The sequence below is a fragment of the Sinocyclocheilus grahami genome, unplaced genomic scaffold (genome assembly GCF_001515645.1).
Source record: "Sinocyclocheilus grahami isolate Dianchi unplaced genomic scaffold, SAMN03320097.WGS_v1.1 scaffold1746.1, whole genome shotgun sequence".
In the NCBI taxonomy this organism is placed as follows: domain Eukaryota; kingdom Metazoa; phylum Chordata; class Actinopteri; order Cypriniformes; family Cyprinidae; genus Sinocyclocheilus; species Sinocyclocheilus grahami.
In genome coordinates this window covers 81609-109355 of record NW_015506925.1, presented here as the reverse complement: position 1 = coordinate 109355, position 27747 = coordinate 81609, and the positions used below count along the sequence as shown (strand labels likewise).

Below are 27747 nucleotides of genomic sequence, written 5' to 3'. Positions count from 1 at the left end.
TAATCCCCCTGACACATATACACAATATTCTTTAGAACTGGGTGCCCATGGAACCAGTTTCAACCAGTATTAATCAGAGCAAGATAATCAGAGCTAATTAACTAATTAATCAGAGCAAGAATCACACTGAACAACTTCACTGCACTGTTATAAACAATTTCTAAAGCTATGGCTAGTATGACACCTGAAAACTTCCAAGAGATAAGAAAAAGAGATGAGGGCACATAGGTTAACCTGAAGAATGTTATAAAATAAGAAAAGACTGATTTTAGATTGAGTTTACACCTAGATTTGAACCACATGTCCAGACAGAACACTTCATTGATATTCTTAGTTGGTTTATGTGTATTACCCTCTTCAATTCAGTTCAAATCAAATCCTAAAGGCTGAGGTTTCATCCAGATATATACCATACTTTTGCATATGGAGGTGTGTCTTACCTACATATCCAGGAGTGCCACATGCTGTGCTCATCACACTACCCGAACCCTCAATCTTTGACAGGCCAAAATCACTGATCATGATTTTGGAGTCTTCATCCATACTGTAGTACAGCAGGTTCTCTGGCTGTGTTAGAAACAGAGACAAAAATAGGTGATGGAACCTTTTGTGGGTGGAATATATATATATACATACACACACACACACACACACAGAAAAGGCAATATGGACTTTTACTGTCACACTGGGTTAGGTGACCAAACATACACAGATATTCTCTCTGTATTCATGTGTCAGCAGAGATATGTAATTAATCAGAGCGAGAATTACACTGAACAACTTCACTGCACTGTTATAAACAAGCAAACTTTGCATAAAGACTGTAACCCCAGAAACCATGAAGGAAAGTAACTAGCTGGAAAGTATGTCAACGTATGACAATAAGTGACTGTAGCAAGAATTTAGCCTGATCAACACTTTTTACAATTATTGAAATCAATGCTTTTATTCAGCAGAGATAAAGTGATCAAAAGTGACAGTAAACAGGTTTATAATGTTACAACAGATTTCTATTTCAAATAAAAATTTTTACTAGGTGTACTTAGAATTTCATGGTGATTATTTGATAGTTATTTGCCAGCGTGGGTGTCTCAAACTCACATCTCCCAGATGAGAAACAGGGCTCAATTTGATTAAGCCAACCACTAAAAATAAAGGTGCTTCACGATGCCATAGAAGAACCTTTTTGTCTAAATGGTTCCATAAAGAACCTTTAATATCTGAAGAACCTTTCTGTTTGACAAAAGCTTCTTTGTGGTGAAAGAAGGTTCTTCAGATTACAAAAAGGTAAGAAAGAGATGGTTCTTTAAAGAACCTTTGACTGAATGGTTCTTTGTGGAACCTAAAATGGTTCTTCTATGGCATCGCTGTGAAGAACCTTTTGAAGCACCTTTATTTTTAAGAGTGTAGATCATGGCACTGACCCAAATGACAATTATTAACATAAAGTACCATACAACTTCTCTATTCTAAAGTTTAAAATGGGACTGGGGCCACTGATTGATCCATTTACCTCAAACTACTTTCCTTGTCTCTGGAGGCAAAGGCCCAAATATTGATATCAAGAGAACCATCAAGGACTCCTGAATGAAATGATTAAGCTCTATGGATGGGAAGGAAATATTTAAAACTTTCATAATAGATTTCTGACACTCTTTGGTTGAAAATAACTCCTGTAATCTGCTTCATCAGACCTGTTTTGCGCCAGACCGACTGCCGTCTCACCTTCAGGTCTCTGTGCACGATGCCCATGTCGTGCAGGTACTTCACAGCGTCCAGGATCTGCTGGATGAGCTTACTGGCATCCTTTTCGGTGTAAAATCCTTTTTCCACAATCCTGTCGAAGAGTTCGCCACCGGCCACTCTGCCAATGGAAAAACAGAGAGATGCTTGCAAAGCTGTCTTTGGGTTGTTTCTTTCACACACACACCAACGCACATGCTCACTCACTCTTGGGGGGGTATTTTTTTATATTTTTTTTTACTCTAGACAGACTGGCGCACAGTAGGATCACAGCAGAACCACATGCTGATGCTGTACTGCATCTAAACCAACAGAGGAAGCTGTTTTACTCTTTTTTATGTTGAAAGACTGGGTAGTCCCTCTCTCTTTCACACACAAGTTTAGTTAAGTAAACTTCAAAGATGACTCATTTAAGTTCTGTAGCAGGAAGTTGATTTCATTCATTAGAAGTGGTTACCCTATCTATACTAACAGATTAATAATTATTCTCATGCACTAAAAAAAAAATACCATGGTAATATCAAGCAGTTTAGACATGTAGCAAAGTAATGTTATGGTGCTGTTCGAAGTACTTTGGAATACCATGTAAGTTCCATGGTATATGAATATGACAATTACTGGTATATTTCAAAGCAGCAATACCATGCGATACCATCTCTATAAAATGGTGTCACTATTGTAGTGGTGCTTTTTTTATAATGGTGATCTTGGATAAGTCTAACAAAAAATTAAAACAAACATTTAAAGGAAGAGCTTTTCCACCATGAAAAATAAATGTTAAAGTCATATTTCACATTACAATAATAATAATTGTATTTTGCATGCAGAAACTTTTTATTTTTATTTTATTTTTTAAATTTTTTTATATTTTCTCTTCCAATTATCATTTTCGTAATGCAAAATAAATAAATAAAAGTAGTGGGATGAAATATGATCTGTACATTTCTCTGTGAGATTCACCCATTTGTTGGATGGACAAGACATGCTGTCTATGTGCACTTCCTCCTAACTTCTCAACACAAACAGTGTGGTTACAGTGAAACTTCATTCAGCAGTGACTGTGTTTTGTCTGTTCATGTGTGTAGGATGAAGGGAACGCTGAAGGTGGGATTTCAGTCTGTGGTATTTGAAGCATCAAGACTGTGGGTGCTAACACACACACACACACACACACACACACACACACACACACACACACACACACACGTACATGCATGCAGAGTTAATCTTGCGCTGAGTTGAAAGCCCTGGCAAGCTTGGAGTCCTGCTGTCTGCATGCAGAGCTGCCATCTCACGGAAAATACGACAATGAACATCTCTCTCGCTTCCCTTTCTGTCATTCTGTCACCCTTGATCTCTCTGTTAACACAGCTGTTATGGAAACCGACCCTTTGCTGTTTCTCTCTCCATCGTTTGTCACCCATGATATAATCTGTCTCTCTTCTCTATATACATAACTAACGCTCTCTCTACTGACATTTCAGATGGTAGGTGTGAAGACACAGGTGTGAGCATATTTTCCCAGCTCCGATCAGTGGGCTTATGCGCCTGTGTGTGTGGTTGTTTAGCCTTTTCCTTGATTTCTCAGTGGAAAAGACAATAGCTTTCCGGCACATACACTCTTAAAAATGAAGGTGCTTCAAAAGGTTCTTCAAGCAATGCCATAGAAGAACCATTTTTGGTTCCACAACGAACCATTCAGTCAAAGGTTCTTTAAAGAACCACCTCTTTCTTACCTTTTTATAATCTGAAGAACCTTCTTTCGCCACAAAGAACCTTTTGTGAAACAGAAAGGTTCTTCAGATGTTAAAGGTTCTTTATGCAACCATATAAACAAAAAGGTTATTCTATGGCATCGTGAAGCACCTTTATTTTTAAGAGTGTAAGGGGGGTGACACACACAGTCATGCATTACCTGCTCCTCTGTAGCTCTATGGGGCCTGTTAGAAAGAAACATGATAGCTTCTAGTATTGTGTTGTGTGTCTCCTGTGGGGATAGTCTGGTCTGGAGATGAAATGTGTAATTTTCTCAATGTTAAAGCACTTTTTTTTATTAACATGCAGTAGCAACTGTAAGTAAATCAACTGTCGGATACCAATTGTCTCTGATGTGTTTTCAAAACATTTCTCTGTTTGAGTGTCCAGTCCAGGTTTATGTTTCCCAAAAGCATTATTAGGAAATTATGACCTCAAGTTGTGTCATTACCAACAAATTTCAATGATTCTGTGTTTTCAAAACCATAGTTCCAACAAAAATTTGCAAATTTGTGTGGATGGAATAAACGCTATATATCATTCCATATGTATAAACAAGTTTAATTTTGCATCTTTTCGTTTGTAAAAAGAATGAAAGACCGGTTTTTAAATAATGCGCATATGTGCTCTAGACCCAAGTGATGTAAGAGGGAACCATTGATTGAATCAAACATCTAAAAATTAAGCAAAACAATGGAGAACAATATAGCAAAGTCATCTTCAAATGCTATCCATGTTACAGTATATACAGCAATAATCTGACATTAATTCGATTTTAAAGTTATCACTTCACTATTTGTTGAGCCAACATGGTTCAAACGACAGAAGTGCAACAAAGTTACTGTAGTTTCGGGGAAACTAACTAGTCAATGACTAACTAGTTAATTTCGCCAACAACACATCATACGATTGGTGCTTTTCCACTGCATGGTACGGCACGGTACGGCTCGGTATGGTTCACTTTTGGGGGGTTTTCCACTGGGTACAGTACCTGGTACTTTTTTTAGTACCACCTCGGTTGGGGTTCCAAGCGTACCGTACCGTTACCAAAACGTGACGTGTAAACTCTGCTGATCACGGATTGGCCGGAGAGAATCGTCACTGAACTTGCGACACAAACACAAAAGAAGCGCTAGATTTAAATCAGCATTACATTACATTATTGTAAACACGCCACAACCAGACACAGTGAGTTTGGGGCAGAGCTATTTGTTAATTCAACCAATGGCAAATTTGGGTGGAGAGTTCGGTAAAAATTGTTTGAAAATCATTGTTTTTGCAATGCTGTTCAATGATGGATAGTGCATTGAAATTACACACTTCACCTTTAAAGGGGTCATATGATGCAATTTTAAGTTCCCCTTCAGGAACTCAAGCTGCGTCGAAACGCTACGGGAACACCTCCAGCATGACCACGCTCTGAATCACATGTGTAATCAGTCCAATGGATGGGCGAGACGTCACGGCCAGGGTGACGTAGCGACCAGGAAGCATAAAAGCACGTGCGGTGAAACCGGTGTCAGCTTTCTGTCATTCAGCAAGCGCTCTGTGTCTGTGTCAGTCTGATATCTGTTTGTGAGTTTTATTTAGTGTTGTCTGTCACAAAATCTCAAGACAGAACCAGACACCTAAGGCGAGGGCAGGCAGCGTTCAGTCTGTGTGTTCCTCCCTGCCCGCGTTACTTTACGCTGCGGTACTCCCCCCCGGGAAGATGGCGCGACGCTCCACCTGTCTTTTGATACGGAGGGCGTCAAAGAGCTCGCCAGTTGCACAAGCATCAGTTACACAAGCATATTATGCCTGATATTATAATGAGCCGCATTAATCGGAAGCGGAGCTCGCGCAGTCGGCTCTCGGGGGGCGGATTGTGCTTTTCCCGCTGTCAAGCGCTCCGCTTTAGCCGGGCACGCTCCGAGGAGACTGAGATCACACATGATCTGGTGGACGGGTTGGAGACGGCTCGTCCTATCTCCATCCGTGTTCCTAAATCTAGAGCTCGTTCTCGAGGCTTGGAAGCCCGCGCAACAGTTCTCTTTCTCTGAGGAGATTGACGTTGTTTGTGTGACTGAGCGGCTCGACCGCTGCCGAGGCAACGCTTATATTACATCATTCGGTTTTTGATGTGATTCTTACTCACCAGACCGTATTTACTCCTCTGGTTGTTTGACTGCATTTAATTGTGAGGAATAAAATTAAGTATTTATCTGACTATGAGAAGTTAGCTATACAGGGGCACTTGGGATAAAAAATAAATAAATAAATTTTCTCCAGTGAGAGCATGAGTTTACCTCTCTTCCTCTGAGGAGGTTGAGGCGGTCAGCAGGGGCTGCTGGGTGGGAGCAGTCCCAACCTACCGTGCTCCAGCCCCTCATTCTGGGAGCCTCACTTCTCGTACTCCACAGAGTCTAGGGTCAGAGTGGCGCTCCCAGGCCGAAGGCTTCTAGCGGAAGGCAGTTCTGCGGACCGTCATTCTCGCTGGATAGTCTTCGTCGTAAACACCGAAATTACATGGTGCCCGTCTCTCCTCAGTGCCCTCAGGAGATCAGTCTGCCAACCCTGCCGGTGTTCCAGGGTGCAGCAGTCTCCGGCGAGCACTCGCTCAGTTACCGCCTGCAAACGTAGCGGTGCTAAGAGGCTCGCGCCCTCCATGGAGGTCGGTCGTCCCCTGCCGGTCCGCCGCTTCAGGGCACCAAACTAGCCGCTCTGGTTACACCAGAGGTCAGTCTCAAGAGACTGATTCCCTTAGTAGACTATTTGGCAGTGTGAAAACTACTGCCAAACGTGTCTCAGTGGGTCCTGCACACTGTAGTGAGAGGCCACAGAATCCAGTTCAGTTCTCCTCCGCCTCAATTCAATGGGGCCTTTCCCACCTCTGGTAATGGAACAGAAGTAGACACTCTCTGAGGATGGAGGCCATCGAGATGGTACCTCCTCGCGCAGCAGAGTCCGGGTCCTACAGCCGGTACTTCACCATTCCGAGGAAGGATGAAGGGCATCCTTCCTTATCATAGGAAGTTCCTGAGGTTTGCTTTTGGGGGCAAAAGCCTACCAATACCGGTTCTTCTTTTGGCTTTGCACTCTCACCCCACACTTTCACGACTCAACCACATCGACGATTGGTTGATATTAGCTCAATCAGAGCACATGGCGGTTCGACATCGAGATGTCGTTCTCGCTCACATGAAAGAGCTGGGGTTAAGACTGAACGTCAAGAAAAGTCTGCTTTCTCCAGTACAGAGAACCACTTATCTGGGCGTGGTGTGGGATTCGATCACGATGTAGGCATGCATGTCTCCTGCTCGGATCGAGTCGATCCTTGTCGCGAATAAGTGAGAGAAGGCCGGTCACTCACTGTCAAGCAGTTCCAGACTGCTGGGTCTGATGGCAGCCGCATCCAACGTGGTTACTTTTGGCCTGCTGTACATGAGACCCCTACAGTGGTGGCTTAAAACCAAGGGGTTCTCCCGAGGGGAAATCCTCTTTGCATGCTCAAGGTCACACGGCGGTGCCTACGTGTACATGTGAAGGAAACCTTGGTTCTTATGTCAGGGCCTGGTGCTGGGAGCTCCTGGTCACTGCATAGTTGACTGGAGATGCTGGCCGTGTTTCAAGCTTTGAACTCAGATGATATCGCACGGTCCCCTCTGGTTCTCTCTCTGACTCATCCAGCTCCACTGGGGCTGGATGCCATGGTGCAGACATGGCTGAGGCTTCGTCTGTACACCTTTCCCCCGATTGTTCTGCTCCCGGAAGTTCTGGAGAGAGAGCGCTGGAACGAGGTCAGTCGACTGCCAGGAGCCCTGTTCTGGCCGGGCCGAGTATGGTTCTCGGACCTGATTCCTCTCCTCGACGGCGCTCCATGGGAGAATCCCATCAGTGATCTCCCCTCTCCTTCGGGGGTCAAGGCTCACTCCTCCAGAAGTTGGCCTTCGGGACGGCGGACCCCGCCTACTTTAGCCATTCCTGGCTCCCTTTTCTCTCACCTCAGTTGTGCTCTTCCACACTAGGCAGGAATTTGCAAGTCTGGCGGCGTGGGCATTCTCGTTCCCGTAGCGTTTCGACGCAGCTCGAGTTCCTGAAGGGGAACGTCTCCAGGTTACGTATGTAACCATGGTTCCCCGAAGGGAACGAGACGCTGTGTCTCAGGGCCATACTTCCGGCATCCCTGCCAGCGCTTGCTTCACTCCTAGAAGCTGAAACCGGTTTCACCGCACGTGCTTTTATGCTTCCTGGTCGCTACGTCACCCCGCCCGTGACGTCTCGCCCATTCATTGGACTGATTACACACGTGATTCAGAGCGTGGTCACGCTGGAGGCGTTCCCATAATGTTTCGACGCAGCATCTCGTTCCCTTTGGGGAACCATGGTTACATACGTAACCTGGAGACGTTTTCCTTTCTCTTTGGAGTGTTACAAGCTGTTCGTGAATAGATAAGATCCCTAAAGTTGCAAAGACTAAAGTCTCAAACCCAAAGATATATTCTTTATAAAAGTTAAGACTCATCCACGCCCTCCTAAAATGCCTCGTTTAAACACGCCCCCTCTATGTCACTTTGTGGGAAGATTTGCATAACCGCCCAAATGTATACGCAAAGAACAAAGGCGTAGCTTTGATTCTCGCTGTAGTATTGTTGCCGCCGCCGCTATGTTGTGGAGATGCTGTGTGTTTCGTTGTGAAAGCGAAACTACTTTGTTTGGCCTTCCAAAAGAGGACACAACTAGAAATCAGTGGTTAAGTTGCATTTACAACGCTGTTCCAGAACAGTTCAAACCAAATATTCAGATTGTGTGCAAGGCATTTTACGGAGGACGAGGACTGTTTCCTGGGAGAGTAGCCTATGCCGGTGTTCCGGTGAATTCAGTTCCCCTTTCCCCTTCGGCGCGCATGCTGACCCTATACAGTCTATGATGCTGACAAATAATGCTGACTCACAGCAACTGTATTTGAGCAGTGTAGAGTAGCGCTTGTTGTTTGTCGTTTCTCCGATCACAAATGCAGACATGGTTTTATGTTTACGCGGCGCGATGCAACGCAATGCAACGCAATAAAGACAGTATAAGTAATTATAATCAGTAATTATGTCCCCACTGGATGCAACAAATGCCTCGTTTATAATGGGTTTTATTGGTTTTATCTCATCGTGCCGGGACACGGCATCACAGTATGGTGAGGGGCGTAACATTTCCGTCTCACGCTTCAGGAATTTGGCCAATCACAACACACTAAATAGCTGGCCAATCAGAGCACACCTCGCTTTTCAAACCGATGAGCTTTGTAAAAATCGACGCATTTCAGAAAGGTAGGGCATAGAGGAGATACAATAATGTACAGTATGTGGAAAATAATGTTTTTTTTTTTTTACCTTAAACCACATAAACACATTTCATTACACCAAATACACAAAATAATGTTCTTTTTAGCAATGTCATATGACCCCTTTAAACAGTCTGTCATTATTTTAACTGACCGCCCCTCTTCTAGTATTTACCCATACATGGTCATTTTGCTCTTTCTCTGTGTGATCTATCAGTAGATCTTGAGTTCAGAGAAAATGACAAGAACACTTTTTGGTCTGTTACTCTAGCTCGCTCTTGGCATGCTGCTTTGGACACAATAATTTGAGAAACCTACTGTAACCATTGTGAAAAAGAACACTTTAGCATACTTTTAAAAAGAGTACTTATTACAGAAATAATATACTTTAAAATACTATAATTAAGTGTGAAATGAATGTAATGTTTTCGACACTTAATTGCATATTATTAATGATTAAACGAAAAATGCATTGTAATTTAAATGTATAATAAATGCAATAAGTTGAACTTAGGAGTGCTTAAGAGTAGAACTTAAGAGTTTTTGATCCATTTAAGTAGGAATTAAGTAGCAGAATTGTATATTTACTTCTGTTGTCTTTAAATTATGCGCTGTGAATGTACTGATAAGCATTTATGGAAACTCAAATATGCTTTAATGTCACATATTTGAATATTTTTGTCCTTACACATTTGTGAAGATGACACTGAGATTTAGTATGTGTAAAATATATGAATTTTAAAAGTAATATCAAATAACAAACAACAGGTAAAATAAGTTTCAGTTTTTTATTCAGTTTTTTTAGTTTGATTATTTAGTAGTCACCACATTAATGTAAGTGCACTTTGTTAAAACATGACAAATGCCACTGTAGCACTCCCTCAGGCTGAGAATGCAACACATTCTTGCATTGTGTTATGGATGAATTCTGACATATTTTAGAATACAATGAAAGTGTTTGCATTCATGTACTTATAGAGAATGTTTTGGGTCTAAATGTCTACATTTATGCATAGTAGCAATTAAAATATTGTAATAATGCCTTTGCATTTTTATTTGTTATATACATGGGCTTTTGGCCTGCATTGAGATCTTTGGAGATTTATTTACCATAAAAGCCACACAATATCTAAACTTGGAGAGCCTTTAAGTCATGGAAATTAATGAGTTTGAGATAAGGAGCTAAAAACGGCAACCAGCACATGGCAGCTGCACTAGATAATAGCTGAATTGTTTGGAGGTTGCTCACATACTCCGTGTGAAAATCATGAAAATATGGGGCGATAGCAAAGTTAAAATTAATAATTAATCACTCACAGTTGCATGACAAGGTAGAGGTGTGATTTACTCTCATAGATGTCCTCCAGGGAAACTATGTTGGCATGTTTAATCCTAGGAGAGAAAGAAAAAAATACATGACTTAACAAATATGACACAAGGACTGCCAACTGAGCATAAAATGTGTTGAACCTGAAATATTCCTTTAAGGCACGTAACTGATACACAGCATGCAAATTTGTTTGGGTGGAGCCAAAAGTGTCATGGAGTGTTATAATTAATATTTGTGTTACTGCAGCCTCACAGCTCATACTAATAGCTTTAATCAGTTTGTCTCCATGAGAGCTGATCTGACACCAGATCTCTACTCATTCAGACAAATCTCTTTCACAATGCTCTAGAGTCTAGACCTTTAAACTGACCCAGAGATGCTTCATAAATATTTACCAAGGGGATCTGGAATCAGATTTCCTGTTGCCTATAGCCTGAGATGCAATGTAAATATGAAACCAGGTCTGAGTGCATTGACTACTGAGAAAAAGAATGAGAGGAAAACCAGAGAGGGGGGGGGGTTGGGGTAGAGCTCTCATTTGGTTCCATCAAATGTCTCATGCCTATTACAAACATAGTGTAAGACATGTTACTAACAACAACTTAATGTGACATTTCCAGAGCAACTGGCACAGCGTGACACTTGTAGTGAGAAGGCAATGGGCAAAAACATCTCACTAAAGTGTTTCATCTTTAATTTAATCAATGGCCTTCAGTGATTCCATAAGTATTTTCCCTACCCATTTTCTTCTTCTGAGGATTTCAAAACATTCTTCAAATAAAATGTTCCTAGCCATCGACCAAAACTTCCAGCTCTGCGATGAATCACAATAATAAAACGTATTTTAAGCAAAATAGCATTGGAAAATTAGATAAGACAAAGTACAAAACTTTGTATGTAATGTTTCTTTTATTAAGGATTAACTCAAACACTAATTTTATATTGTTAAAACCACAACAGTAAACTAAACAGTCACTAAATATATTGTAGTCTGATTTTTATTATTTTTATTCACAAAGTTTGGTGTCAGTACTTTTTTATTTATTTTTTTGAATAAAATTAATATTTTTATTTAGGAAGGACACATTAAATTGATCAAAATTGACAGTAAAGACATTTATAATGTTACAAAAATACACACAGTTTCCACAAAAAAATATTAAGCAGCATAACTGTTTTCAACAATGATCATAATAAGACATATTTCTTAAGCAGCAAATCAGCATATCAGAATGATTACTGAAGGTTCATGTAAAACTGAAGACTGGAGTAATGATGCTGAAAATTCAGCTTTGACATCTGAAATCAATTACATTTTTAAAATATATTAAAATTGAAAAAAGTTATTTTAAATTGTAATACATTATAAACATCTGAATGGTAGTATATTTTTATATAAATAAACATAGGTGCATAATACACATTTATCTATGAAAATATAGTAATTGTAATTTATTTGATAATAGTCTTTTTTTATTTATTTTATAAATGTTTATAAATGTACTCAATTTAAAATCTGCCTGATGCAAGTTTCATCTTTGACGACGTTTCAGGGAACTCCAAATGAACGAATCACTTAATGTGAAGTAAACTCTTTAAGAAATCTCCTCATCAGTGCAGGAAGCAGTGAACATTGCGTAGGAAGCCAGAGAACCAGAACGCAGCTTGTGACATATTGAACAGACTGTACCTCCCTCCCACACAGCCTTGTGTTCAATTAAATATCCCGTCTATTCTGACTAAAATCTATGAGGGGGTGGATTTTGTATTAATCTAGTGCATAATAAAGAAGAGTTAAAGCAAAACGTATAAACTAATGTCACACATGTTCTTCCATAACCCCTGAGTCTCGGTCTTCACTGCCCCCACAACAGTCATCAACAGCCCAGCTGATTTTCATTGACTGGATGAATGTTGTGTGACATGTGTGGGCTCTAATTGAGCCAAACGGTGGAATCCCACACACCTCCCCAATACGACACGACAGAAACACCTGAATGAGTCACAGAGTCTCTCTTCCACTCATTCTCATTCTTTCTCTCCTGTCAGCAACACGTACACTCACCCACTGCCCTTCTCGCCTCCTCCCCTTTCAGGCATAGCGGTGGCCTCGTTTGTGCCTTCTTCTAATCTACACACCACTCACACCCACACAACCGTGGGCAGTCAGAGATGGCATGAATCCAAAGCAAGGTTATTATTGTTAATGAATTTGAGCATTGGGTTACACTTTAATTTTCAGGTGTCCGTGTTACAATGCAATTTCACATAAAAGTACTATCAATCAAAGTACTGATGTGTTATTGAAGGAATAGTAATAAACAGTAATATCAGAAATATCAAAGGAATAGTTCGCTCAAAAATGAAAATGTGTTGAAAATTTACTCACCGTCAGGCCATCCAAGATGAAGATGAGTTTGTTTCTTCATTGAAACAGATTTGGAGAAATTTTGCCCAAATTTAGCATTACATCACTTGCTCACCAATGGGTCCTCTGCAGTGAATGGGTGCCGTCAGAACGAAAGGTGATAAAAAAACATTTTCCAAAAAGTTTATGGATTTGGAAAAGGAGACTCGTTTGAAGTTAAAATGATTGATTACTTGACGGATGTGTGGAAACACAACGATGATTTGCTTCTTACAAACATGCAGCTTTTCACTTCACAAGACATTAATTGATGGACTGGAGTCGTGTGGATTACTTAAATCTGTGGATTATTGGGATGTTTTTATCAGCTGTTTGGACGCTCATTCTGACGGCACCCATTCACTGCAGAGGATCCATTGGTGAGCAAGTGGTGTAACAATAATCTTTTTCCAAATCTGTTCAGATGAAGAAACAAACTCATCTACATCTTGGATGGCCTAAAGGTGAGTACATTTAAGCACATCTGAATTTTTTGGTAAATTATTTCTTTAATAAACAACACATACTTTCTATAGGTTAAGGGTTTATGGTTAAGGTTTGGTTTAGGGTTAGATACTTGTAATTATGAATCATAAGTACAAGTAACGTGTAACAAGGACAGTGTAAAATAAACTTTTACATAGAATAGTTTAACTAAACTCAAAATAAATTTCAAAGATTCAGTGCCATGAACTTTGCAAACTTGGACAGATCCAGACTAGTTTCTCTCTGGTGCGGCCATCTGACACCAGATTTAAGCCGATCACGTCTGTGCTGCTGAATCATAAATGCTTAGAATTATGGTATCACAATTTACTTATGAATGTAGAAGCCATTATATAGTTTTACCTCATTTCATTACTCACAAGCACGGTATACGCATTGAACTTAAATTTTAATGGTAATGATTTAGCATGGTGCTTTTTCAGTACGGTACATGTGACCATTTGAAGTGATATATTTTTGAAACATAAAAAAAAAAAAAAAACTATGGCTGTCACAATATCAGATTTTCACTACATTATTATAGTGGCCAAAATAATTCATAATGATATGATGTTATAATGATATCATATGATATTATTGCAATATCTATCGACATTTCAATAAATAAATAAAGCTATCAAATTAATCTATTCTTTATTCTTTATTTTGTTTCTGTCCTTTTAAGGCCAATTAGTTACACTTGAAATACCCGCACAACCAGCATTAAGGTGCAATACCACAACCCTAGTTAATAGTAACATTATTGTATGTGTAGTATTAACAAGATAATATTTCATTTATTTAAATAGCATAACGTCAGTATTGGTATACTGTGACACCCCTAATACAAACAAAATGAACATGATGTATGAATCATTAAAACCAAATGAAATTGGCAACAAAAGAAAATAAAAAGAGACTGTAAAAATTTTTTCCAAACTATAATAACCCCGTTTTAAACTACATAGACAGATCTTGCACTTGCTGACAGCAGATATAAGCATGGCCCTCAAGCTGTCCCAGAATGCCCTGAGCTCTGGTGTGCGCAGTAAGGTCAGTAAGCATGTCTTTCCTTGAGGACACCCTGTCGGATTCAGTGACATAATCTGGATGTCTTACACAATGCTGACATCGCAATCCTGCTGCACCATCTCTGTGGGTGATAAAGACTGGGGGACAAATGACAGCTAATCTGTCCAGTTGAGTTGAACTACTAGAGCTGCCTTGCTGTCTATATGCACTACATGGGCAGCTGCCTTCTTAGACAGCTTGCGAACTAAAACAGAATCTCATACAATGATCATCATAAGCAGCAACTTTACACATACTACAAAAAACACACTCATAAGAACCAAGGCTCATTTGACTCTATTCCAGGTTAGTGTTGACATGTTGCTAAGTTAATGACTTAATGGTAAATCCTAATGAAAAGGAAATTCACCCAATCTATTTTCTTTAATTGATCTTATTGCGAAAGATTTGTTTATTTATTATTTGTATGTAATTTCAGCAACATTCAACAGACTTCTGATATACGGCAAACATCTCAAATCATTCATTATACTTAAACCCTGCATCATTTTTACAACTGACTACAAGCTCGCATTCAAGTCTGACTTCATCAACCACAACCCTTTACATTTCTTCTTTTTAGATATTAATTTCACTCGGATACACTGCTGCGTTCAAGTCATGCTGGAAAGATCTACGAGATTTATGACTTAAACACACATGAACGTCACCACAAAGTCGGGTGTGTCAATGAGAAAACACTTAGGACGCAATGGATGCAGTATTGGTGTACTTAAAACTAAATACTTTTCGGTGTTGAATGATAATCAAATTCATAATATTTCATAACATTTCATGCAAAATTGCCACTTTGGATGGATTTGTTTTTTCCAGACTTCTCGATAGAGTTGTAGGCTGGACTTCACCAATCATTTTGTCTGTATTAAGCCCGCCCCTTTCTTACAATCGACTGCAAGCTCACATTGAAATTTAACCTCCATCCAATCAACATCTAATGGACAGAACCAAGTCCCTGCCCTACATATGTCGCAGTATGGAAGAAAATATTTGTCACTATTTCCATTAATTTGCATAAAATACACATCACACACAAATACTGAGTACGAATTGTTCATTTTTTTAAATAGATTGAACTTTATTATTTTTGGTGTCGAGTGAAAAGTAACATTTTATATTTCACAAAATGTCATTCAACTTGTTCACCATCTTTTTTTCACTTACACTGTATCAGTGCATTCTGTTCTGTCCTTCTCCATAAAGGATGCATTTTTTTCTCTCTCCAGAATGAGGTACCTTAGAAGGCAACATAATGTTGCAGCCTACCTTTTGGAACAGTCTTCACGTTGAACTCAATGATGCTTTAAATTGCTGTTTAAGTAGGACAGCTCATTAGGTTTTGCAACAGAGTTAAATAAATAAATGAGGATGCAGTCGATTGTTTAATACCCTAGTTTAATTCTAAGCCCCTTTCACTGGTGCCAGCAGATATTGTTTAGAAATATGACTTTGCAGCAGACTGTGAGTGCTTCCTCATTCACACGTCGCCTCAAATCGCTGCAAATACTGTGCCTCTTTGCCTGTGGTAACCCGGGCAACCCAGACACTAAAAATAGCATCAGCTGCTCCGGCTTCAGTCATTCCCACAGAGCTTTATGATTCCAGAGGTTTAAACATAAGATTCTTAACACACGCACAAATCACTTACTGTCCTCTCACCCTGAGATAACACGGCTGTTACATATAGATGAAGAACTTCTCATACAGATAGTAGGTGGTGATATTTAATGTGTGTGTGTGTGTGTGTATGTCATAAACATCTGTAAGTGATCTGAAACTCGCTGTTTTAAGGACTCACTTGTGGAGCACAGCAATCTCATTTTCAATGCTGTTCTCCTTCCCCTCCAGAGCTTTTTTCGGGATGCATTTTATCGCCACTAGTTTTCTCGTCCTCTTCTCTTCTGCGAGCATCACCTCAGAAAAAGCCCCTCTGTAAGACAAGATCCATATAATCATTCAGAATTCAGTAAAACCAGGGGTCCATGAAGGTTCTACAGGGACAGATATACAAAGCATTTAGACTATACATATCATATACATTTAATAACATTTCATGACTGTTTGAATAAACATTAACTAAAGATTAAGAAATGAAATATATAATAATGTTAGTTAATGTTTTTGATGAAAGCTGTTATTCATTTCATTTTTAATTAAGGTTAGTGTTGAGAAAATCTTGTTTTTTTAATCTTGGGGTTCCCTGGGTTGGCTAAGAGTCATTTTTCGATACTTGAAATAAAAATGAAATAAAATATAAATAACACATTACTCAATTATTTTACATTTCTATAATATTAACAAATGAAAATTAGAATTGCCGCATTGGCAACTAACTGAAATAAATAAGTACTAAAATGACTAAAACTGAAATAAAATAAATTAACGCTACATAGAAATGTAAAGAAAAAAAAAAAAGCACATAGCAAAATTACTAAACCTTCAGCTGAAATTTAAATGAAAACTTAATCAAAATATGAATTAATTCTAGCATATAAATAATTCTAAATAACACTGATTCCTGGGTCAGAAAAGTTGGCAACCCCGAAAACATTAAAGGTACAAATACATATGCGCAAAATTCCTAAAATTGTTGGCATATAACATGCTGCTGGGAAAGCTCTCGTTATTTTACTTTTACTATGAATGTCAAATCTTTCCAGTGAAAGTCACAGATGGACTGAATGTTGACTCAGATATACTTATCTCAACAAGACCTAACCAGAAAAAAACATGGCACAATGGTAAGCAATAAAACTCTTCCATTGAAAATTTGCATTCTTATCTAAACCAGCTGTGAATGAGACAAGAATATTTAGCTTCCATTTCTGTGGCCCTGTCCACAAAGGAATCCCATTGGCTCTTAGGTCACTCCATATCGCTGAACATAAAAACATCACATTTAACCATTATAGCTAGTGGATCAGTGAAAGCGAAGGAAAACAGCAAGCAGATGTTAACAGAATTCCTCTGAAATGATAACAACACAGGCAACAAGTTCTCAAGAAGAGTTTAAGGAAACAGTTGAAGTATGTAAATTAAGGTGACCAGATTTCTGAAATGAAAACTGGGGACATTTCCTAGTTCAGCAGTCAAAATCTCACTGAAATCTCACTTGTGATTATGTAAAAAATGGGGACAATATATTGTTGTATGTTTTTTTTAATTGTTGTGGGTTCCATATATTAATATCATAATGAATAATTACAGTGACGTTTGAGGATCAAACTTACCCTAGCTTTTTTTATACAATTCACCAAAAATCCCACTATGAAAAATAGTAAATAGTAACTTTTTAAAATTAAACATTAAAAATAAAACAAATATGAGAGCGTATGATAGATAAAACTGTATTTAACAAAAATGTTTAATATTTTTAACATTTTCACAAACTGTGAGTACAGTAATTACAATTTTTCAAATTGTATGTTTATGCTTTTGGAAAGGGATGTTTTCTATCCCTAATCAGGCTTATTATTTTGCATTTTAGGCTCATTTTGACCACAAAGTATGTGCTTTCTGCAAATGTAATTGCACAAGTGTAACTGATTAGTTTATTATTTTTTTTAATTATTCATATTGGAGTTGTGACGGTGGAAGTTTCAGGAATGTTTAATATTGTGTGCGAAACAATCCCGCAACCTTATCATGCCTTCTTATACAGTGCACACAAACAGTATTACGTTGTTTATAGTTAGTATATGACAACCTTGAAACCAATAATGGCGTCTCTTTTGATAACTGATGATAATAGCTCTCTGCTCCAAGTAAGCAGTATAGCTCGCAGCGCACTCTGCTGCTTAAAATAATCACAATCATACGATTGCCAGCTGGCTAGATTGGTCGGGTTGTATTTGCGTGTTGTTTTGAATGTGCTGTAAATGGGGACATTTCTGGGGACAGGACATCAAAAACCGGGGCTGTCCCTGGAAAAGGGGGACATCTGGTCACCCTAAATTCTACTCTCTGATTCAAACAAAAACTGATTAATTCGGGAAATAACACACAACATTAGTGTGTGTTGGTCAGAGACACATTATATGTAACTCTGTGTTGGCTGGATATATTTTCACTGCAGGAGAATATAATATGGACTAACATGGCCAAATTTTGTCTGAAATGTAAGAGTTTCAGAATTCAGTTTCATAATGTTTATTCTTCTGATGGTAAAACCATAAGTCATTGAATAAAGGAGTGTGTGTCAGGTATGGGTGTGCAATATATATTGTGTATAATAATATCGTAATTGTTGTTTTAATGATGTGTGAGCTTACATTACAGAGTAGGTCACTCAGTTTGGAAAAAAAAACAAAGAAAAAAAAAACATGTCTTGAGAGTCCTACTAATATGGTGTTTGAATGCAATCATTATTCAAGATATGGGGGAAAAACTTTTTTTGTCAGTTCTATTAACAAGGAATTCATTATTTGAGTTACATTTCAGACACAATTTTGTCAATATTAGCTCAGTTCAGATGGTAGTTGTTTCTCATGGGGACGTAAACGATTTTCAACATTTACAGGGGTTAGTCTGTGATTCTATTGCCGCCTGAATCCAGTATGTCAGCGTTTTTCTCCCACCACCCGCATAAAAATCCCCTGCCGAATTACCTACTGGTTTTGACAAACACCAAGGCCGTGTGGTGATTGAATTGCCGTCTGAATCCACATCTCTGAGTTTACAAGAAGAAATTGATTCAAAATTCAATGTTTAAATCATTTTTGACCACTGCCGAACACCATACGGTAACTGTTGCACTTTGGTGTAATTTGCATGCATATTTATTACTGAAAAAAAAATTTAAATACTGAAATGCTGGAAAATATTTACAAGAACAATATATCATTACTGCTCCACCACAAGGAGTGGGAGCCATGCCATGCCAAGCCATGTCTTTTTTTATTATGTTTTTGCTCATTTTTGGATGTCATTAAACTGCAATTGGGATCTATTTCAACTCGCTTCAGTGGATTTCTTACATCACCTTATGTAAATAAGAGGTTGCATTAAAGGGGTCATATGATGCGATTTCAAGTTTTCATTTCTCTTTGGAGTGTTACAAGCTGATTGTGAATAGATAAGATCCCTGAAGTTGCAAAGACTAAAGTCTCAAAACCAAAGAGATATTCTTTATCAAAGTTAAGACTGGTCCACGCCCTCCTAAAACGCCTCGTTTAAACACGCCCCCACATGTCTACGTATTCGGCCAATCACAACGCACTGGATACCTGGCCAATCAGAGCACACCTCGCTTTTCAGACCGATGAGCTTTGTAAAAATCGACGCGTTTCAGAAAGGCGGGGCATAGAGGAGAAACAATAATGTACAGTATGTGGAAAAGAATGTTTTTTTTTTAATCTGAAACCGCATTTCATTTCATTACACCAAATACACAAAATTTTTAGCAACATCATATGACCCCTTTAACGTATTTCTGCAAATCTCCACATTTTTAATGACATCCATCATTTTGAAAGATAAAATGCAAGACAGAAAACCATTTGTAGCGCATATATTTTCCTATTTTAAAACAGGAGATTCAAATATTTAAATAATAAATGGAATATTATTAAATATGAATTAATTCTCATTCCAAGCATATGACATTTTATTTATAGCAGCCTATCATGCGACTGGCCACGTCAGCATCGCGTTCCCGGGTTCGTAGGATCACAGAACTCGCTTCTCCACTGTGAATAAATCGCCATCCAAATCCATGAGTTTTATCACTGATGTATTTAAATTAATTTTTACAGACGTCCACATGAGAAACAATTGCCGTCTGAATAGGGCTATTGTTTGTTTTTACTGTGTATTACTGTGTTATGAATCCATGTTTTGAACAAACCGTGAGTCAATGATTCGATGACCCATTCAATGTCACTTGAATAGTTCCTGAATGATTCACCCATTTGAGCGAATCGGTTGAATGAATGACTGAAAGGCTCGCTCATCAAGCCAGTGGCTTGTTTCATATTTAAAAGTATAATTTCATATTTCTATATTTAGAATGTTATATTTAAAAAATGAATCTTATTACATCATGTATGCAATTGTGAATGCCGTGTAAATGCATTCAACCCACCTCTGAGCTGCATTAAACATGTAAAGCTTCTGTAACACTTCTGCAGTGCAAAAATATTTTGAATTTGTTAATACTTAATAATTATCAGATTTTGTTAATACTGATTTCATTTGATTTGTAACAGTTTATAGTGTATTACTAATATAATTGAATATATTTAACTGAAATAAAGATTAAATAAAATAAAATATAAATATTACGAAGTCCTTAAATTGTTAGATCTAAAAATCACAAAAGATAAAGTTTCTGTGCCAATTATGAACTGCAAAAATGGATTTTGTTGATACCGATTGTTAACAGTCTATAGTGTAGTACTATTCTAGTTGCATTTATTGACTACATGTAAGAATGTGGAATAAAAGACGATGCATACATCTAATAAGGTTAGGAAAAAATCCCCTTAAAGGTAAAACTGTCACTGGAAATTAATGCAAGCCTCAGGAGTCAGCCGTCAACGACAGGCCTACACCAGCACAAAAACACACTCAGCAAAACCCCCCAAAATATCTCAAGATAATTTTTTGTAAATAATGCACTCCCCTAGTGTCAAGTGAACAATGTTTTACAGAGTGTTGTTTCAGTTGTCTTTCTACAAATACATGCAAAGATCCATGCAGTCACAAGACACAATTTGAACAGAAGATCCGTGATCAGACCTAAAAGCTCTTATATCATCAGTAAACCACCCAGCCTGTTCAATATTTGAGAATGGAATGAAGATTAAGAGTAAACTCATTATTAAACAGGATGTGATTATAGCTCCTCAGCAGCACAGATCCGGCCAGGCAGACTTATCCCAGAGAGCTCAGCACAGCCATGGAGGACAAACATTGATATGATACACAGTTAAGCCTGCATGCGTATGTGTGTCCTCAGCACATGACAGGAGAGAGGACAGGAGAAAACTGCGGGCTAAACCGCCGACGCTGAGCCTTTGAGGACACGTACAGGACATTTCCCATCAGCCATGCACTTGCTCGTGTACAGCAATGCCACACTAGTGCTGACACACAACTGAACGTGATGGCGCACAGATATTGATATGACGAGCGTGAAACAGACATGCCAGACATGCTTGTTTTACTCAAGTACTGTGCAGTGCTGTGACCTCGTCAAACGCAATATGGTTCAACATCTGGTATCAGTTGCTCTGTTGTAAGGAAACTACACACTAACACATACAAACTAGTCTAACACTAGCAGGATTGCAAATGTAGAACTGAAACAGGAAGTTTCAGTGAAGTGAGAAAAAAACATGTTATCTAGCTAAAAATATATGCAGATGTTGCATACTAAAGCGATAATCCCCAAGAAGCCATGGTTTACAGTGAATTTATAACAGCTAAGGGGCGTTGTAAAACCCTCTTAGCTGTTATAAATTCACTGTAAACCACGGCTTCTTGGGGCTTATTGCTTTTATAAAACGGTTATTCCATATACATAGTAAGGTTTCACAGAATAAAACAGAGTAAATAAAGTGTACTGATATTAATAAAAACAGTATTCTTCCACCAAACAATGTAGTTCCTCAGAAACAGTTGTGGTTCCAACAAAGTGGCTGCCGAGTAACACACAGAAGTAAACACAGGTGTATGTTTGTAGAGTAATTTACAACAGCTTAGAACGCGGCTCAGCCAATCAGAATCAAGGACCGGAACTATCCGTTTTATAAATAATTTTTTTTTACTAGTATTACGACTGATTAAAATGTATAAATAACAGTGTAGTAAACATGGATACAATCATTTCATATGATAGGAAACAGAAAACTATAATATTTAAATACAATTACGTTGTATCAAATGTAAGGCCATAAAAAGTCTTAAATACCTTCAATTGTATCAGAAAAGTTTTAATTATAATTTCAAGAGGGCTTACATTTGGGGACGGAAAGACAAGAATCGCGATACGGCTGGATTAAACCCGAAAAGGCTATAATTTCACTGAATAAATGACCAATGAGCGCTGGACTTCTTCCGAAGTCAAAACGCGGCATCAGTGTTTTTTTTTGTTTGTTAGTTTTTTGAGTGTGTCTCTGAAGGGAACTGACTGTCTTCAGAAAAGTTGCATTTTCATTCAGTCTTTCCTATAATGCCTGATGAAGTAGCGTTTATGAGCGCAGCGCTGCTTTGTGTACTGCGCTTACCGGGGAAAGCACTATATTTCTGCCGTTCTTACATTCTTATGGTTTTACGCAGCAAGTTAATGTGCCTTCTAAAATCAATGAAGACAGTAATATGTTTGAAAATAATACTTTTTGACTCATACCTTGTCTTAAAAATAATTTAAAGGCTAACATGTGAAATGTGATTTTATAAGACTTTATGTTTTTGTGAAAACCTGTTTCTGAACTGTAAATCATGTCATTAATGTGTTACCTTAGACATTGCCATACGCCACTCATACGGTGTTCATTTTAATTGTTCAGGTCTTAAAAAGGGTCATAAACATTTTAAAAAGTTCTGCAGATACCCTGTGAATAGTGAAATAAAATCCCTTCCTTGATATTTGATATTGACATTTCGACTCCTATCCAATTTTCTATATATTAAAATGATTGTTTTATTTGGGCTAGTTGGGCTAGATAAATTCATTTCGGGCTTCCAAAATCTGAAGAGTGCCTGCCTGAAGGGCTACCAGGGATTTTGAAATTTTGCGAGCATTTCTATGCTTGGGTATTGTTTGGTTGTAAAGTGTTCTAGAGGGTTGCTAGGTGATTGCTTGCTGGTCCAAGTCTTAAGAGCCCATAAGTATGATTAATAGTAACAGTGATCCTTGCCTTCAGGAAGAGCAACAGTTCACAGAACTCGCTTCTCCACTGTGAATAAATCGCCATCCAAATCCATGAGTTTTATCACTGAGGTATTTCAATTTATTTTTACAGACGTCCACATGAGAAACAATTGCCGTCTGAATAGGGCTATTGTTTGTTTTTACTGTGTATTACTGTGTTATGAATCCATGTTTTGAACTAACCATGAGTCAATGATTCGATGACCCATTCAATGTCACTTGAATAGTTCCTGAATAATTCACCCATTTGAGCAAATCGGTTGAATGAATGACTGAAAGGCTCGAAATGACTCTAGTTGGGCTAGATAAATTCATTTCGGGCTTCCAAAATCTGAAGAGTGCCTGCCTGAAGGGCTACCAGGGATATTGAAATTTTGCGAGCATTTCTATGCTAGGGTATTGTTTGGTTGTAGGGTGTTCTAGAGGGTTGCTAGGTGATTGCTTACTGGTCCAAGTCTTAAGAGCCCATAAGTATGATTAATAGTAACAGTGATCCTTGCCTTCAGCAAGAGCAATAGTTCAGAGCTGGGAACTGTGGGATGTTGGCAAAGCGGCACATTCCTCTCCGGTCAGAGACACAAGAGGATGGCCATCTGGTGGAAGCAGGGGCTGTGGACTAGATTACGACACAGGCCTGTCTGTTATGGCTTCCTGATTATAATTTCTGAATGACACAGAGGTCACAGAAAGGGTCGCTGGTGGCAGAGATGAACTCCAAAACATTATATAATTTGTTATGCCTGACAAACTGTAATTTTGATTAATGCTAAACATAATTGATGTTGTCAATGTCAGTCATGCTTTTAATTTTTAATTCGACCGAGCATTTTGTCAGTATTGCAAAAACTGACTTGAACTGAATTATGTTTCTGCCTACTGTTTGGAACAGTCTTTGGGAGAATGTCTATAATAAAGTCTATCCTTTAGCTTCTCTTTCCCTTCATTAATCACTCTTTCCCATTAATATAGTGTCTATTTCTCTCTCTTTCTTTCTCATGGTCCATTAACATAAGTCTGTTGGTATTTTGTCTTGCCTTTGCTGGGTTTGGCTGCTGGAGAAGTTCAGGCGCAGTGCAGGGGGGAGAGCAACGTCCAGTCTGTGTTACATGACTCTCACATCTCACTTTAGAAGCAATAGACTTCTTAGAAATTCATTTTAAAAGAATAGTTCAAGTTCTATTATCTACAGTAGTGAGCTGTTAATCACTGCAACCAGATCAAACTGTAATCGTAAACCGATAATTACACCTCTTTTGTGAACGGGATCAACCAATTCTTTGAATAGATTTGATTCGGGTCTGTTTCATTACAAAATGTTATCAAATGGCTAATTTTATAATACATTTATGGTGCATCCACGTCTTTTTGGAAGCTTAAAGCTCCTTTTTTGATGTAATTGCATGGAAAAGAATGTCCGGTATATTATAAAAGATTTCTTCACATTAAATTAGAGCACTGAGGCAAACAAATTTCACGAGGGTGTGTGAAAACTTAATCCAATCTAATTAGATACCACAAACAATTTAATAATTCATCTCTCACCACATGATATCTTGCTTCCTGAGGCAGTGCTCAGCCTAAATTCAGTTCAGTTCAGTGCAGGTCCCACAGACTCGACACAGAACCGACATTTGTGCTGATTGCGTTATGCAACGTTCCCCAAAATAAACAAAAAGCAGGTGCAGCTTTTGCGCTGGAGGCCAGACTGAGACCGAGTCGTGTGAATCAAGTCAGACGGCCCAGTGTTTCTGGACGGATGCCATATATCTCTGTTTAGTTTCACAGAGTCTGTGTGAGATCAGCTGATCTGAGAACAGCATTGTGCATTTTACATTTGTACAGCGTAATCTGGATTGGGACAAGGCAGGCTGATCCAGAACTCCTTCACTGTGTTTTTGGATGAACCTGTTATTTACAGTACAGTGGAGAAGGGACGTCCTGCATAAAGATGCTACAGGCAGACACTCGTAAGCATTGATTGCTAAACATGTTAACTGGTAAACAACCAATCATTTTAATTGCCCGATTATGATTCTTAAAGACAAGGTGGCCAATCTAATCCACAAAAGAATAACCAATTTTAGCAATGTATGTTTATATTTGCTAGAAATATTTATATTTCTAAGTTTCTTTATCAAATGATCTGTTTCACTGTCCCCACTGCAAAAGAATGATCAATTTGTATTTTTAGCAATAGATTTTATATTTGCTAAAAATATATTTTTATTTATTTTTATACATTTTATTTTATATATTTTTTTCACTAAAATATTTTAGTTATTTTAGTACTATTTATATACTATTTTTGGTATTTATTAATATTTTGAATCAGCTTTAATTTTACAGTTTTAGTAATTTTGTCACATGCTTCTGTTATATTTATTAGTCTTTTTTGTATGTATTTCTATCCATCTTTATTTTTATTTCACTTTTAGTTTTAGTAATTTAAGTACTTCAACTTATTCAATTTCAGTTAGTTGCCAAGGTAACATTATTCATTTGTATTTTATTTTATTTTTTTAATTAAAGTTTTTCATCTAATGTTTATATTTTATTTCAGCTTTATTTCAATTAATGACGGCTATTTTAATAGTTTTAGTTTACAATAACAACCAGTACCTGTTTAACAAAATGAAACAAGCTGTAAATGATATAGTACTGATTGGTCTGTAGTTTTGAAACACATTCTTGCTGATGCTTTCATGAAGTCATTTCAGCAAATTCGAATAACATCTTAAGATCTTGCTGATAAATCAGTAATTTCAGTGTAACTCAAAACTCTCTCAAGACTTTTATATATAGTCTCAACAGCAATATGGTAAACCAATGTTCAATAAATTGTTCAATTCATTAATAATAATATACAGTGAATATAATATACTATGAGCAGTCTAGAGCTAGCTATGGGAACATAAAAGCAGACAACTGGTAAGTTAGTGTGTTTGTCTCAATCCTACACTCTTTGAAAATATACAACTAAGAACAGAGGTCTGAAAAATCCAGAAGAACAATAAAAGCAATTCTCTTTAGTGTTATAAAATGCTATTCACTATACAGGCCTACGCCTTTCCTATTCCCTTAGGTCATTGCAATAGTGTTGCTGTACACATACTTCTGGCATACATACGATATCAACAGTTCCACTAGGCATGTGATTCACAGAAGTCATATAGTGGATGAGCACTATAATGTGGTCGATCAGGGGCGCACACAAACATTCACAAACAGCAGCACTGATTGATCCCTCGGGATATTTTTGGTTCCAAAACAGGAGTTGTGACCTCACACCTGGCCATCGGCCGAGCCCCGAGGTTAGCCTGCAGACACTACCATTAAACATGAACAGACAAATAATTAGATTAGACAAACAGAAAAGAAGAGGGGAGACAATAAAAGCGAATTCCAAGAACACTCTTTGTAAGGGCCCTTCATGGATGTTCACTTCCACTGTTTGTGAATGTTTGTGTGCGACCCTGATCGACCACATTATAGTGCTCATCCAATGCTCAATGACAAATGCTCATCATGGCCTAATGGTTAGAGAGTCGGACTTGTAACCTAAAGGTTGCGGGTTTGAGTCTCGTACCGGCAGGGATTGTAGGGGGGGGGGAGTGAATGTACAGCAATCTCTCCCACCTTCAATACCATGACTGAAGTGCCCTTGAACAGGGCACTGAACCCCCAACTGCTCCCCGGGCGCCGCAGCATAAATGGCTGCCCACTGCTCCGGGTGTGTGTGTTCACTGCTGTGTGTGTGCACTTCGGATGGGATAAATGCAGAGCACATACCCCAAGTATGGGTCACCTTCACTTCACATGGCCTTTAATGAAGTGTAGCCTACATATGATGGTCAGATGAAAGGTAATTTCATTGTTTGAGATCACATTACCTAGTTTTTCACATGATCAAGTTTTAGAATAAAACAAGACTTATACACTATATTTAACACAAATGTTTTATTCACAACTGAAAAAAAGAAAAGAAAAAAGCTTTACAACTCAAAATAAAGTCACAATGACCTATGCATAACAACAGGAACATTTATTAGCTCTGTTCCAAAAACTAGCGAACTGCCTTGCTAGCTGTCTACATCGGCAGCTGCCATTTAAGCACTTTTGCATTGCACTATGCTGCTTTTCTATTGTTTTTCTGTATAAACGTGCTAGATGGACGCATTTGAGCGCTGCACTTGCATTTTGTGTCTTTTACAGCACCTCAGGCGTCACACAGTGCTCTAAAAATGTGGTGCTAAAGTAAAAAGTTGTTACTGCCCTGCATTTTTTTGTTTGTTTTTAAACGCACAAACACATTCTGTGTGAACAGCCTTCACTTCAGATGTGTGAATCTTCACATGCCACAGAAATGTGTTCTGCATAAGACACCCAAGGGGGGGAAGTCGTGGCCTAATGGTTGAAGAGTCGGACTCGTAACCCAAAGGTTGCGGGTTCGAGTCTCGTACCGGCAGGGATTGTAGGTGGGGGGAGTGAATGTACAGCGCTCTCTCCCACCTTCAATACCACGACTGAGGTGAGACCCTTGAGCAGGGCACCGAACCCCCAACTGCTCCCCGGGCGCCGCAGCATAAAATGGCTGCCCACTGCTCCGGGTGTGTGTGTGCACTTTTAAACGCAGAGCACTGATTCCTAGTATGGGTCACCATAATTGGCCACATGTCACTTCACGTCACTATTGATTTTTGACATTAACATGTTGCTAAGCTAACAGCACAATAATAAGCATAACTGTA

At 38.4% G+C, this 27747-nt stretch overlaps 1 protein-coding gene across 1 annotated transcript in view; it reads right to left on the bottom strand.

The window, feature by feature from the left end:
• The window catches only part of LOC107572399 (calcium/calmodulin-dependent protein kinase type 1-like), a 62469-nt gene that overhangs the window by 5158 nt on the left and 29564 nt on the right, over positions 1–27747 (bottom strand). The window contains exons 3-6 of the mRNA XM_016258837.1: positions 15923–16054; positions 10130–10204; positions 1726–1864; positions 441–567 (exon numbers count right to left, since the gene is read on the bottom strand). Coding sequence (XP_016114323.1) covers positions 441–567; positions 1726–1864; positions 10130–10204; positions 15923–16054 — 473 coding nt within the window. The remainder of the gene's footprint in view (positions 1–440; positions 568–1725; positions 1865–10129; positions 10205–15922; positions 16055–27747) is intronic.